At 47.6% G+C, this 15,935-nt stretch overlaps 1 protein-coding gene across 3 annotated transcripts in view; it reads left to right on the top strand.

The window, feature by feature from the left end:
• LOC143371991 (beta-1,4-N-acetylgalactosaminyltransferase bre-4) overlaps nucleotides 1-15,935 on the top strand; it is a 54,825-nt gene that overhangs the window by 24,241 nt on the left and 14,649 nt on the right. For all 3 annotated transcript variants that reach the window (XM_076817756.1, XM_076817757.1, XM_076817755.1), the window contains exon 2: nucleotides 14,894-15,445. In XM_076817756.1, the coding sequence (XP_076673871.1) occupies nucleotides 15,291-15,445 (155 nt within the window). In that variant the 5' untranslated portion in view covers nucleotides 14,894-15,290. The remainder of the gene's footprint in view (nucleotides 1-14,893; nucleotides 15,446-15,935) is intronic.

The following is a 15,935-nucleotide window of genomic DNA, read 5'->3' as shown; positions in this document are numbered from 1 at the left end:
TTCCGAGTTGTATCGCTGCTTCGCGTGTCCGGTCGTCTAGACTCCTTCTCCATCGTTTCTTTCAGCGTTACCACCCCTGCGCATTACCACCGTCTATTTCTTCCCCATTCGTGGCTTTGGGTGGCCCTTTAGGCGTGCCAGAGTCCAGGGCTTTTCTAAAGGCGTGTCGCCTCTTATTAGTTAAATTCGCGGACCTTAACGCGTCCATTTTAATCTCCCTTTTATTCTTTCTTCGTCACTGCGACTTACAAAAGATTCCTCGAAGCCCGCACTCTTCTTAGTGTAACGATATTTCGCTCACCGGGTTAGACTGTCACTCCTCTTTTCCGCGATGCAAGTTACATGCTCCTTTCCGGAAAAGTTTACGGGCACCGGCGTCGCTTCAGTTTTAGTCAACTCGTTTCGATAGTGGGAAACTTTATTTTCCACGGGAAGCGAAGGATCTGATATTCCCCCTTCTTTCGACCAAACAAATAGATACAGAAGGGAAAAGAGAAAAATTTCACAGCGAGGAAAAACCAGACCCCTTCGCCCCTCTTTCCTATTTCATTTTCCCTAATTTTCCTCTTTCTTATTCAAAGCGGGGGCGAAGAATGCCATTGCCCTCCTGCATTCGAGCAAGTAGAACAGGGAAGTTCGACAAGCCTGTTCCACGAAACTCGTGAAACGAATAATGAACTTCTGTCGCGCTTTTATTTCACGCTTCATACGTAGCTGATTTACGACTGCGCATGAATCCGAGAATCATGTCGGTCGAATTAGGATACTCTGATCATTACCGGCCAAAAAGTTACGTTCGTTAATTACATTCTGCTGTTCGTTTTCGCCCAGGAATTCGGAAATAAGAGAATATATTCCGCACGACTGCGTGGCTGCGCATAGATGAGAATGAATGCAGTAATCCTGTTGGGCGGGAGTCGAAGGACGTTGCCGCTTAATTCGTTGCTAACCGCAACGTATTTAATGCACAGCTGTTGCCACGGGCAACTGCGAAATTCATTCACCGTTAATTATATTTCGCGCGCCGGGGAAGATCCTTCCGGCAGAATTTAATCCGAATAGCCTTTCTTCTCAGCGCAAATGGTATCTGGTTAATTAGGGCTCGCTGTTTACCTGCGTTAACTTGAGAAGACTCGTGAAAGAAGAAGCGCATTTACGCGATCTTCGAACCTGCTAACAAATTCCTATGCTGCGAAACTCTGGAAAAGTCGATAGATACGCTGGTAGACTGGTTCTTCGTTTCGGTTTTTCCATCTGACGATTCACTTGCAGTAACATTTCCATTGATAGCATCGCGACATTATCTTGCAAGCACATTTGCATTTTAAAATGCAACATTTATCGGTTCGAGTCTATTCGTATGTAGCGTGCAACTATTGCGCTTCCAAGGACTGGTACACATAGAAACGCGATTCATAGAAACGCGATTCATAGAATATTCGCTATTTCCAGCGCGAAAGAGCTTTGCATTTTGACATATTCGATGCTGTCACCTTCGCATTTCCGTGTGATATCTTTCCGTCAAAGCGGAAAAACACGGTGCGTTTGCGCGCAGAAGAAGAAGGTAGAACCGAGTATCAATTTAGACGCGCCACGCTGAGAAGAGTAGGGTATAGGGCCCATATACCGGACATTTAGCGATGGCATGAAAGTTATTTAAGAATTACAACATAAGTTTTCATACAGTCTGGGAATTTTTTGCATTGAACTGATTATTAAGCATTTCCGTAAGTTCAGGATTTTTTGATTTAAATAAATAATGAAATATTAAAGAGATATTAGTAAAAATGTAAAACAAAATTTTGTTGTAATTATCGGACACGATTAAAGCTTGAGAACTGTTTATCGTGCCCGAGCAACCAGACACTGTCCAGATGCATTATCCACTTAACTAAAACATCTTCGCGAGATTCTTGGCCTGGTTTTTTGTCCTTATATTTGTTCTTAATTGCCAAACTGTATGCTGGCTGCATTTACCGAAGATTGATGGCAGGTTATAACCTTTAATTCTTTTCTTACAGTTTTACTCGTATTCAGATCTGCCAAAAAAAAAATTTTAATGTTAAAAATTCTCTTAAATGTTCACAAACATTGTTACTTTAATGCAAACATCTGCATCGATTCGAAAATAGGTTAGATACTTCGAACGTTCACGAACATCCGGAAACTGTCGAGTTAACACAAATATTGACGCAGTTCCCGGATTCGCTTTAATTTTTTAGAATAATATTAAATCACCTCCATATGCATTTTTTACTATTATTTAAACTTAGTACTATCACTATATACATAATCATTTTTCTACATTATATCAATTGAATTATTATTACATCGACTCTTAAACGTAAGTGATGCTTAGCCATTTTGATAAGGAAAATGGTCAAGTGCCGATAATTGCTAGAATGAAAATTTCTATACATTTTGTACATGTTTAACCTACAGTAATCATAAAAACCTTCATTTATTTAGAAAACTATAATTTCAAATATTATTACAAGAATATTATAGTTTAATGTATATAGCCTGGATTTTATTAATCATGAAAATGAATATTGTGTCCGGTAATAGGAAGCCGTCCGGTACATGGTTCCTTTACCCTATCCGTCTGTTTAACAGAAAAGTGGATCGTCGACGGATCCGCGATTCTTTTTGCCAAAAAGATCTCCGTCTAGACTCTAAATAGTGCAGTTGTCGGAGCGCATTCCTCCTCCTCATTTTCGCGTGAATCGAACGAGCGCTGAGTCGGTTCCGCCTCGCGATTCGTATCTAGATACTTTTCGCTTTTTCAATTATGCCCCAGCTAATTGCATTTATTGGCGAGCCGTGCGCAGTCCAGGGCCGTGGTGCCGAGCGAGCGCCGTTATTTTTCTGCAGCGGCGAATTGCCATCGGTCCGTCAAAGCCTCCTCCGCGCGGGTTGCCGTCTGGGCGAATTTAATTTCAGGCTCTACGTTGTCGCCCGTTACCGAAGTGGCATAAATTCGAGGAAACGTTGCTCGAGTGTACGCGCTGTTCCCCATCGGGTCGGAGCGGCGCAACCTGCAAAGGCCCGCTGCAATTTCCTGAGATTTATAGCATTTGATGCGCAGTACGTCACGCGTCGCCCCGCGCCGTCTCCGTGACCCCTGTAAAGCGTGAAATTGCGAAATGTCTCTCTGTCTTCCGAGCTCGGCGATATACGTCGCGATAGTCGAGTTATCCTTTATCGCGATAGGGATCGTCCGCCCCGGAGGTAGTCGCTGTTACGAATACGAAATCCCTGAAACCGCTGCTTCATCTCTTTTTTTTTCTTTATTTTAAAATCAACGTCCCGCACGCGAGTGGAATACGATTTCTGGGCAAGCGTTGCCATCAGGAGCTAGGTAGTTCAGAGGCAGTTTCGACAGACAAGAGCAGCCTATCCTCCGCCGTCGCCGCGTATAATAAACGGCGGTGTAATCGCGAGGGATTATAAATTGCAGAGCGCTCGGAACAATGGAGTTCACGTGGATCGATACAGAGTACTTTTAACCTTAAACGAATTCTTCTGCCGAAGCGCATTGTGTTTCTCTCCGCGTCTATTATTTCGATCCGCGCCAAATGGTCTCCAGAGCTGTCGAATGGAACGCCTTCTAACGCCCGTCTGGGCTTATTCATTCCGATGAATTCGCGAAAGAATGCGCGAAGCGGCTGAAATGCATCGCACCTCGGCTCATTGCCGCGTGCGCTTTCACGTTTACGACACCGCCCGTGTAACGTTAGAAAGCGCGCCGCGATATTAAAAGTACAAGGTGAAAAAAAATTCGCTACAATTATTCGGACGCGTCGGAATTCCTCGGAATTACTATCGTCACCTTGGGAAGGGTGCTTCGTCACGAGTTATCGACAGTTTGCAGGCAACGATCATTTCCTGAAAACCCATCGTTTCTAATTAAAAGTCTTATCTGTTGCGTCGCGTACTGGGCTCGCGCGCAATTGCATTAATTCGCGGCAAGACCTATACACCAGGAGATACACGTACGCAAGGCAGAGACGGAATAAGCGCGCTCCGCTATGCGTTAAATAGAAGCGAAGCTTGGCTGATGATGCGAAACAGTTTCTGCTTCAACTTTTCCCGACGCGCAGTTTCTAACGTCAGGTGAGAACGATCCATTCTGGCGAATAACTCTAGCTCGCGCTCCGATTAGCCAGGCGTATTCGCCAGTGTTGTTTCCGCTACTTCGCGGCAATTTTAATGAAATTATTTTCGAGATATTGATCGCTGGAATATAAACGGCAGCAGAGAGCCTGTTATTTACGTCAGATCGATCTCGTACGGGAGAAAATTTTCCACGAAGCACGTGTATTACTGCGTAATGAAAGTAGGATCGTAAACGGGTCTAGCAAACTGCTGCGTCTCTGTTTGTAGCCTCCGCATATGGAATTGGCTATTAACATGGGCGCAGTCGGGGTCGAGTGGCGATCTAGGATAATCAATTTGCCAGAAAAAAGTCACCGTCCGCGTTTTCCCACCGCGGTCGCTTAACGGATTGATCAATTATGCAACGGCTCGGTCCCGAGGACAGGGATTTTATTCCAAACGGAATGAAATTTTGATCACAAGTCGCGGCGACCTTCCTCCGGGCTTCGTAATTATTCAAATCTAATTTCGAATGTAATCTGTATCGTCGTTAATTCGCGTTGGGTAACGGACGAAAGAGTTTCGGCGGGGCACAGCCGGAGAGAGCCCCGACGAGATTCTCAAACGCGAAAGCCGAGAGCGCCGTGTAAACGATTCGGTCGGCCGACAAGAGGAAAACTACTCGGAGCATCGAGAAGAGATCGACGATTTCGCAAAAGCCTCGACGTGACGCGCTCCTTTCCAGAGCTCTTTTCGGAAAGTTCTTGAACTACATTCTTCTCTTCTCATGAATTTAAAGAGATCTCGACCGCGTTTGAGACGTGCTTTATACGCGCGCGTAGTCGCCCTCGTGGGCGAATCGAGCGATCCAATACAGCTTGGGAATGTTCCGGCCGGAACTTCTTCCCTCGTGTATGCCAGCGCAACGTTTTTCCCGGCAGTGACAGTGTTTGCGAGGGAGACGATCTTATCTCGAAATTACTTAGCGGATATTTCTCGTCGAACTTTCGGGGGCGTGGAATTCGGAAGGAAGATGCGCTTAAAATTTATCGAGGGGAGCGGGGCTACGGAAGGATATTGCTCGCAAGTTTTCGCGAAGCATCGTGACAGTTTCGCTAGGTAGGTTGGCGTGTTATAGTTAAGACTTGAGACGTCGCAGCTGCAAACTCGCGTATTACGCCTAGCCTGCCACCTCTGTCCCGAGGCTGCTGATGCAGAAAGACTCGAGAACTCCTCGAGGGTTCTAGCTGCGTCGCATGCACCCAGATACTTTACCCTGCTGTTATATAGTTGACCGTGGCGTGGAAACAGTGTTCTATCGGCGCTCTTCCTACCCCCAACCGTGTATGCATGCATCCGCAAACATTTCCTCTCTTTCCTTTGGCTTCTATTTAAATTTAAAAGCAGCATAAACGAAAAGCGTTCTGCTCCCGATGGCTATTGGTGTTCCGTATCGTCAGCTGATGAAAAACTCCTGATCGAATCTGCCGCGTCCCTTGTTCCATCGATCGAGCAAAATTGCTGCGAAACAAATTTCCGTGGATCGACGAGTAACGAGCGCCGATGCTTTTATTCGATTTGAAATTCCCGGGCGATTTGCCGGTCGATCGTGTTCCCGGTACGTGCATCGTCGTTATCGGGGGATTTCTGGTGATCCGGGAACCCTGGGAGCTCGAACAGGCTGCGAGAGGGAAGAGAGCCTGCCGAAGTAAGGAAGTAAGGACTACATAGTTGATGCTATGGTCGCCATGACGATGGTTATCGATCCTTCGTTTCGTAACTGCTGCATCCTCCCTCGCTTTCTTCTCCTTTCCCTCCTCTTTTCTTCTGCATCTTTCCGCTTTCCTCCAGCCTCCGTGACCTCGTCTCCATTCTGCTCCTCCTTTTCGCCCTCCACCGCGAAACGTTTCTTTCCCCGCTCTGCACTCGGTACGTCTGAAAATCTGCAGACGCCCCGTGGATCCCCTTTATCGTCTCACGTGCTCCTTTCCACCGTTTCGGTAATTGCGTCGAACCGCTCACGTGTTATCGCGCCTCGTAAACTGGACCTCGCACGCTGCAAAATTTATTTAGCGTCGGGATTTTTTTTCAACCGAATCACCGTCGCGACATTCCACTCTGCTGCACCCGGGCGATAAAGGAAGGCTGCGATATCAAAAAAAAATATATAGAGGGGGTCGCTTGTAGTGTTTTCCAAAGGAACGATCGCAACGGCGAGATTTACGAGCGACAGATAGTGATTCATATTTCCGAGATTGGCGAGAACATGGTGCCGCGGCGATATCTCTGCTGGACCGTGCGAATTCGGCTTTTGGTACTTGCGTGTGCTCCTTGATGGCCGATTGGTCCTGCGCTTGATATATTAGATTAGATAGCGGTTGGTTAAGCGAGGGCGATACTGTTTCGCCTTGCACGCGTCGCGACCATTCGATTCGAAAGGGTGACCTACATCGGGAATAGTGTTCCCGGCCGTTCGTGTCAATAACGCGGCATCCCACGGTAGCATTACACGGACTCGTGGCTGCGAAGAAGCAACGCAACGAACTCGCTGGATCTTTAATGCCCCAAGTTCAAGCGGACCAGGAATTACTGCCTCGAAGTAGCATCGCGTTCACTCCTTCGACCGTCGAGCTATGGGTAGCGCGAGGGCGGTTCCAATTTTCTGCTACTTCGTATTGAAAATTAATTACCGCTGCGGGCACGGGCAGATGCAATATTCCGTTTCGCGGTGGTTACCTGCCGACAGGATCTATACGCGCGGGCGGCAAAAAGCTCTCGCAATCAAAGGGGAGTTTAATTAAATAGTTGGCAAATATTGCGTTGACGAGCTCACGCTCGAATTCCTGGCGCCCAGCTAAGTAGTACGCAGTCGCTAGCTTACGAACGGAGCAGGTATTTCCCTTTTACGTTGCACTCCGCCGATGTAGTCGCGGCAGTTTGAGCTAGTCAAGCGCGTAAGCTTGCTCGCAAATTATGACGAAAAATGGTCTTTGTCGAAATTGATCGGTTGCTCGCCGCACGGCCAGCCAGCTCCTCGGCGGAAGCGAGCACAGTAGTTTTGCATTCGGGATTCCTTCCCGTGCCGTTGCACGGTTCAACGTGTGGGCGTTTATATAAACGCATGAATGATTCATACAGGCGACACGGCGCGCAAATGCGGAATACACGGAACAGAGAAAGGTTAAAGAACGCCGAGATAGAAAAGCGTGGAAGCCAGCCGCGTAAACTACGATTATAATTCTGTCAGCTAGGAGATTGGATTCGCTGCTCGATGGATTCACAGAGCGACGTTTTCTTCCCTCCGCCGTGTATTTTCTTTCGGACGTTTCTGCGTACGTACCAGCTACGTCGGCGGCAGATTAGATTGAGATAAATTTAAGCTCCTGCATCCCTCCGGTCTCGGTCGGAAGGGAGGAAGCATCGTGTCAGTCAGCGACGGTGGAAAAAATATTGTTGCCGCGGGAATTTGCATACATCCTGCACGAAGCATCCGCGGCTACCTAGAGAAGCGAAGCGCGGGCTCGCAGAAATTTCCATAACAGGGTAAAAGCATCGCGAGCGGTTCTCTCTCGTAACGCAGCTCGGCTCGTTAATTGAAAACGTACTCTCCGACAATGGCGGCTGCCCGTCTGAAGTGGACCGTACTTAACTAATAAGTGGCCGATGCGTGGCACCGTCCACACGGTCAATTAAGTTTACGATCCTTAAACGAGTGGCGATTAAACAGCAATAGCAGTGTCTCCAGATAACGCACGTAACATTCTGTAAATCCTTATCCAAAACGACTCGCGCTTAGGGCATCGCCAACTATCGCAAGTATCGGGCTAAGAACTTTCAAAGTCGATTCCCATTGCTGTTCCGCGGAGAACTTTGTCTTCTGTAACGACTGCCTTTTGTGTGACCAACGATCGCAGAAAGTTATAATCGACTTTACCGCCACCATCCCCTCGCAGATGCGCGGAACAAGGTCGGCCACTTGTCAACTCGATACAACAGGAGATGCTTGTTCGTAATATATTCAAATGTTACGAAGCATCGGGGGGAAAGTATAGCGCGAGGGAAATTATAGCCGTGGCTTATAGCCAAAGAGCTGCGCGCTGCAGCTTGTGTTAAGAGTTAAAAGGTGGACAAGAAAGCTTAACGGCGATGGGAAGCGGTGGAGGAAATACCCGGACGACAGAAAATACAGTGATCTCGGGGAACCGCGGCCGCAATTTATTCATCCGGGGCCCACCGATGAGCATGTTCGCGTCGACACTAGCCATCATCCACCATCCATCCAACAACCACTAGCCACCAACCACCAGAAGCTTGTTTAATCCCGCATCGTCGTTACCGTACCGCGCGTAAAGGTACTAACGAGCTCCACCGGGGCAAATAAAAGTGAGCGAGCCCTTGAGAGCTTTGAGGATCCCAACTTCCGCCCGATACGTTCCTCCGCAACTTTCACGCGTGCACACGCGTGCGTGGTCTCCTCCCGCGTATTTGCTCAACGATTTAGTAGCTACTCGGCGTTCCCCGTTCGGGCAGCTTCCGTCAACAGGCTTCAAACCGGCAAAAATCTGTTTTATTTGCGACCGATTCACGGTACGGTCCACAGAGGATGCTAATAAACTAACGTCGCGATTACTCGATACGACTCAGCCTCGTCTCGCTACTTACCTAACAGAATCCACGCGGGCACTGGGATCAAGCAATAAAGAAGGAGAGCCTGAAACTTTTCCGAATAACGCACGAACAAAGACCGGAGAAATTTATGCAGCGAGAAAGCTTCTTAAGCAGCATTTATGATTTTATCGGAGCGGGTGCATGTTTCGAGTGGCGCTCGAGCCGTTCGACAGAAACGCGCTTTGAAGCCGGCCACACACGGTCCGGACCGTGTGCAGTTTGCAGGTAAATTTTAAAGAAACTTGATTTTTCGCCAGGAAAAAGAGCTATTTTATTTTATTTTTTTTTTTGTTAAAACAGAACTTTTCACAGACTCACGCGTAGGTTCAGGTCGTAACTAGACACGTTTCACATATGCTGAATTTTTTTCAAATCGACTTGTACCTCCGTTTTTTCGTAATCACTGCAAAACGACAGTGACTCGCATTAATATTCGGACAGTTTTTAAAATCGCATAAGTTTTTTAGAATTGGTCCAAACAACTTGAATTTTTTTGAGAAGCTAGAAGGATTAGTTTGTTGACTGACGCGTTTCGTCGTTTTGAAAAAAAATGTATTTGGTTGGAATAGCGAAAGGAATAGTAAAGGTCGATTTTTAAACTTTTTTTTGTGAGCTTGTAATGAAAATTAAAAAAAACCCGTGATGAAATTTTAGGCACGTATACAACTTACTGCAATCTACAAACGGTTTTTTTAATTTTCATTACAAGCTCACAAAAAAAGTTTAAAAATCGACCTTTACTATTCTTTTCGCTATTTCGACCAAATACATTTTTTTCAAAACGACTAAATACGTCATTTAGCAAACTAATCCTTCTAGCTTCTCAAATAAAAAACTCAAGTCGTTTGGACCAATTCTAAAAAAGTTATGCGATTTTAAAAACTGTCCGAATATTAATGCGAGTCACTGTACCTGCGTGGGCGCAGAAACGGTTTATGAAGCGCTCGACCTTTTCAGCTGTAAAATCCTTAATTTTGCGAATTTTAACACAACCCAAACGGCATTTTACTCGGGAAGGGTGGTACTTTCGAAAAATACAGCAAAAAGAATCGAGTTTCTGACTGCCTAGTCCCCTTAAGCCGATCTTTATTACGTTCCGAAACGATGTTGCATGGTGGAGAAATGAGTCGTTGGATAGAGATTTTATTCGGCGCCCAGCAAACGTTCCCCTTGGTAGGAACAACCGCCCCTCGATTCTGTCGACGAGCCTGCAGATTAATCGCGTGCTAATTAATCACTGCTCCCAGGATGGCACGCCGATTTCTGCCGGTGGAATTTCAGAGCCGTAAATAGGAAAGCGTGATTCTGTTTGCGAAGGAATAGGATCGTTACCGACACGCACCATCGACGCTTGATGGGCACACGCGCGCATTCAATTAATTCACTCGTAATCCACGAGCTTCTAAAGAGGAAGCAATTAAGTCGTCCTACAATAGATCGTAGCTAGGTCAACTTTCGTGACCAACGGGCAACGCCGCTAATAAATATTGCCGCGATGCTGCGGAAGGGGCTGGGAGCCGTGCCCTGAAAGGTCTGGACCAATTGCCCGGGTTCTTGACACGACACCAGTAAGCGCGCTGATATTGCGTGTCTCCTGTTGAGGAAATCAGGACGCGTGTGTTCTCGCGTCGAAGCACTCGTTGCTGCAATGCGGCGCGTTAAGCGCGTCGGAAGTGCTCCCGCGCTCGGATTCAGAGTGCAAGCAAAGGGGGAGCTCCCGGTGCAAAATGCACAAGGGTTATTTTATCCCCCGTTTGATCTCTCGACGTGCCAGCCACTACTGACCGGGTTCGCGCACAATCCACCCCCGCCAGTGCCTCGTGTCTCTTTTCTCCTCTGCCTACCTCTCCTACCTCTGTTCCCTCTGCGCTCCGCTTTTGCTCGACAGCTTGTTCGACGTCAAATAACGAAATAACCGACCTGTGCCTCCGCGGAGCAGAAATTCACCCTGCACAACGTTCCAGCTTCCGAATGTGTTCTACGTTGAGGCAAAAATGCGACTACGATGTCGAAAATAACGCTAAATAATTCTCGCGCAGCCTAGTAACGAAACACAGTGGAACAACCCTATCTCCTCCTTGCCTCCCCCGTCTTTTCTTCCCCCTGTAATTCTCGTTTGTGCCGTGCGCGTGCACAGTACGGTATCGCGCTGCTTTAAAGGACGAACGCGATAACGCTCTATCGACGAGTCTTCTCGGGAATGGCTGACGGTATTCTCTTCGAGTATTCCGCCCACGCTAGGCAATCCATGTACCAGCGAGGAGGATCGATACGCGGTCACAAGGTGGAAATTATTCAACGCGACGGAGAAAATTTGAAATGCGCTTCCGAGAAATATCCAATGCGTGGACGAGCACGCTGGCGCTGCGCTGTCGGTCACGGAGAAAGAAGCGCCACGGGATCTGGTCGCTCGTGCCGAAACTTTCGTTTCTCTTGAAATTTTCCAACCGGACGAATTTGCATGATAGATCTCCGTGCCGCGAACAGCGATTCCGTTCCCTTTAAAGCCGCGTTAGGTCGTGTCGCCGCGCGCCGCGTCCGACGGAATTGAAATACCATGCTTGATAGCTTAGGGCCCGCGGGAAAACTCGCCCCGCGGGACATCGTTACCGCGTTTTATGACATTCGACATTTACATGCAAATAAGCCGCGGCTCGGTCCCAGCGCGGAATTCGCAATTGGAGATTGCGCGAGCTCGATAATCCGGGTCTACCCTTGGTCGGGCCAAGGAACCCTTCGCTACCCTTCTTCTTCTCGGCCCAAAAGTTCTTCTGGAATTAACACATAATTCGCGGTCGGCCGAGCAACCGATTTCCCGCGAACTGCTCGTAATCAGCGCCACGAGATTACGAGCAAAGCGCGGTTTCCTACGCACCGTAGAACACAGTCCTCTCCGATCGGTCAGCTACCTGCGAAACGCAAATGACGACCCCCTAACGCGTGAGATCTCGCGTGCATTCGAATGACGTACGCGACATTGGATCGGTGGAAACGTTAAACGCGGTGCATCCCGATAAGATCTGCATTAATTCGATCAGCGTAATCGAATTTGTTTGACACGCGATGGGGGAGAGCCAGCAGAATCTCAGCGAACGAAACGGTATGAAATAATTAAAGCGATAGGTCGCGTAGCGGCTTGATACCGCGGTGTCACGATAACCATCGTAATTGTAGATTCTACGGTAAATTGCACCACCGCCTTGTGCGTTGCGCTCGTGTGTATTTAGATGCATGCACGAACGCTCGCCGGCGTTCTCACCGATGGCAATCTGTCCCATATTTCTGCGTTTTGCTCGACCTCTTCAGGCACGAACGAATTGCGAGAATTGCAGGGGAAAGAATTACGCGCCGAGCAGTTGTCATCGATCGTACTTGCGTTTATTAATTACGCATTAGCGAGCCGCGGTGCAGGTGCGGGAGGATCCTGCCTGCGGCTCTCCAAGTCGGAGCATGGAACTAAGTACCTCCGTGGTCGAAGCATCGGCGACATATCGACCGACTCCCGAAGCCAATCGAAGTGGAGAAAGAGGAGCGAGTAATTTGCATAGGCTACAGGAAACGTAGTTCGTGTAGAAGCGGGTGTAATGGGTAAGATTGCGTGTAGCGGCTGCCAGCGGGGGTACATATGTACACACGTACATAGTCACGACCCTGCCCACCGACTGTCTGTCCGCGATCGACTACCCAACAACTCTGCCGCTAAAAAGAATTCCAGGAGTCGAAATTGTTACAGTCGCTGTTTCTGCGTCAGTCGTTTCCCTGTTTTAACCACAGTTTCCGTACCCTTCTCGTCTGCCTGCGGTTCGTTTACACGCTGCACACCCGTGGATAAAGCGTGCGCCGCGCAGGAGAATCTTCACGCGATTCGACGTAAGTGCAACGCGTTCGTTGCATTCGGCTTTTCCCCTCTCCGCTGGTCGATCTCGGGGCCCATGTTCATCCGTAGCTTCTGCAAACACTGCGCGCGCGCGAACTGCACCTGAAACAACACGATGCAAAGTCAGCAGCCGTGTTTGCGGAGGATATGACTTGCATCGATCCGCCCGCACGGCGGATTAACAGTCAGTCCTGTTAGCCGGTGCTTTTTCCACACCTAAGCCCGAACCCGATTCTAGCACTAAAGTGCTTCTGTATCGCGAGCATGTATCCCTTTTTGTTTTCAGAAGTTTGCTGGTGCGTTCAGTCGGATATCCGCTCGGAATTGGAATCTTTCAATAGACTGGCTTGCCTACGATTTCTCTGAAAATACGCGTTATCGTCGGTCGTTGGTCGCCGGCCAGTACTGATAGCACCGAGTGTACCCCGAAATTGATATTCCGTTGGAAATGCTGAAACAATCGCTCGTTCGTTAATAACCACCGGATGTTCTATCTAATCTTTTCCTCTAACATCTATCGTTACGTGGAACGTGTGCGTAACCTTGCTCCCTGTCTCTCGCGTGATTCTTCAACGCCCCCGCCGATGCTTCCCTTCGTGCTTAAACTCGACGTGGGTTTCCCGTTCCGTGCTGTATGCGCTTATTCAGTCGGTTCATTTAGTTGTTTAGGCTTTTATTTATTTACGGGAGAAAATGCGTTTGAATAAATAGTAGGATATACAGGGTACAGATAAGAATAGATACCAAATAAGAAAAGATCACAATTCATAACGGAATAACGTAATTTAACTTAGAGGTGTATACTGGCCTGGACCTTAGCTATTCTTGGTGAAAATTTTTACGCCGCCCCCTAAAATTCTTCCATTGGGTAAGAAAATAATTCCCATAAAAGATGAAGTTGATCGGGTAAGAGGAAGACGTGGCACATTCGCGTTAAAGTTGCAATAAGTGCGAAATTTTGTATGAACGGAAAGGTATAAAGAAAAAATCGTAATGATGGTTAAACGTTCTTTTTGTGCACAAATATGTGCGATAATCGTGCTACAGTATGATTTTTTTAACGTAATAACTAATTAAATTTATACCTTTTTAATTATGCAGGTATATTAAATTTTACGTATTTTATTGAAAGTGACCATTCTTTTTAATTTCTTATATTATTCGCAAGTTAATAATAATATTAATTTTGAACATGAAATGGTGAACTTCATACCATAATCTATATCTATATCTTCGATATTTTAATGAATTTCGGTCCTTAATTTTCAGAAAACATTCATGACACATCAAACACTGAAAATAAGCGAACAAAATTTATCTTTTTGCCATATCTCGGTATGTGCTCCGCCTTAAATGTTTAATAAATAGTCCTCGAAAATAAAAATTACAATTTTTTTCTTCGACTTCATAAATAAAAAGTCCGAGAAGGATTTACACTTTCAAGATTTGGAAAATAAAAACGTTTTAATTTTTTATTTTTTCGGACTTTTTTCCTTGTCTGAATCTGCAACTTTTGTTTGACATATATTTTTATGAAATCAATAACTTGGAGGATATTATATAAAATCAACTTCGCGAGCTGTTAAATAATTATTTAAATATTTCGGGGCCCAGGGGCACTTTTTCCGTTATCCGATCGGGCTCAAACTTTACGCAGATTTTTTTTAATTATTTCGAACTATTCTGGAAGGTGCCACGAAGAAAATTTAGAAAAAAATTTCACCAGGAGTAAATAAGAGCCACCCTACTGTCGCGCGAACTAACAGGCAGAAGATGAGGGATTAAAGGAACTCACTGTCTGGGCATAGCACTGCCTCGCTTGCACATCGTCGTAATTGGTTCTATGTAATTGACAGTGGAAGAGCGGTTGGTACACATATGCCTTTAGGGCTTGTAATTCGCGCGAGTTTCGGTGAAATTCGGGTTCACGTAACAGAAGCGCTTAACGCAGATACCCTCGCTGTCGAGTGACGGCCTCGAGCGGAGTGTGTTTGCTTTCGCGCGGTTGGTTAATACCTGGTTGTTTATGAAGCTGTCGCCTTCAATGGTTCCGACAACGCGTGTATGGGTAGGTACTACGCGACTCGTGTAATTCGCGTTCCGGCCCTCCGGCGAATCAGTTTGATACAACGTCGCGGATTATAGCCGCCTAGCCCACCTGAAAAGCAACATCCACCCGCTCCGTGGAATCGCTCAGGATGCCGGGAATTACGGTGTTTCTAAAGCGAGCTGGTATTTTCTATTTCCCAGGCTAGAGAGGAGGTGTCGGCCGCGCTAAGAGCAGTCGTGTCGGAGGGTAATGCGCCTGGTGACCGGAAGCGAGAAACCCCGGGCGACCGTTTCTTTCTTTGCCCTTTGGTCCTCCGACTCTACCTCTCCCGGTGGCCGCTGGTCCCGGTCAAGCTGTCGCGCGGAACAAGCAACGAGGCAGTGGGAACGGAAACTCGCGGAGCTCTCTCGATCTCGAGGGACGCGGAGGAGCTGGTGCGCGGAGCTGAAGCTGGAAGCGGCGGTGGGGGTGGAGGCGGAGATGTAGGGTTGGGAAAGGAACGGCAACGAGACCTGCAAGGATCAGCAGAGAGCGCCTCGTCCAGGACGGCGCTCTTCTAACGGCGACAGGAGGGAGTTATGGTGTCTCGCACATGCGATGACTGCGGCCGCAGCCGTGGCACTGTGGCATCGTGCCCACCTTTACAAGGCGATCGTCTGCGTCGTCCTCGCGCTCATCGCCATTCAGTATTTACTTAGCGGCGTTCTCGATCGCCGATCCATAGAGACGATTTTCACCATCAACGCTACCAGGTACGTACGCTCTGCTTCCTCTTCTTTTCGCGCGAGAGCTCCCAAGGGTGGTTAGGTACGAAATCGAGTGGCGCGTCGACCACGCCGCTCTTCCGCGCTTTGCCCCGAGCTATTCCTTAAACGGTCCAATTCTCGCGGAATTCCAGAAATGCTCAGGCCCGAGGTTAGATTCCTCGATAATAGCGGGATCGTGTGTCGTCGCACTGTCCGCGATACCCTCTCGTACGCTTAGAAGTCGAGCAATGGATCCGCGCGCAATCTCGGTAATTAGTACCTATACACGAACCCACCACCCGGCCCGCCATTCACCAGGAACCTATTGTCCCTAGCGTCGTCGCGTGGAAATTCACGAAAATTCTCGCGCTTAAACTTGGATGAAAGTTGCTTCAGTTTCGAAAGTACCTCGCGCTTTCGAGCCGCGTCTTTTAATTAATTTAAGTTCCTGCGCCACGGTCTAGACTCGCTTGCCTGTCCCTGCTATTTGTATACC

Source organism: Andrena cerasifolii, chromosome 8 (genome assembly GCF_050908995.1).
Source record: "Andrena cerasifolii isolate SP2316 chromosome 8, iyAndCera1_principal, whole genome shotgun sequence".
NCBI classification, from domain to species: Eukaryota; Metazoa; Arthropoda; class Insecta; order Hymenoptera; family Andrenidae; genus Andrena; species Andrena cerasifolii.
This window is presented reverse-complemented; position numbering and strand designations above follow the sequence as displayed.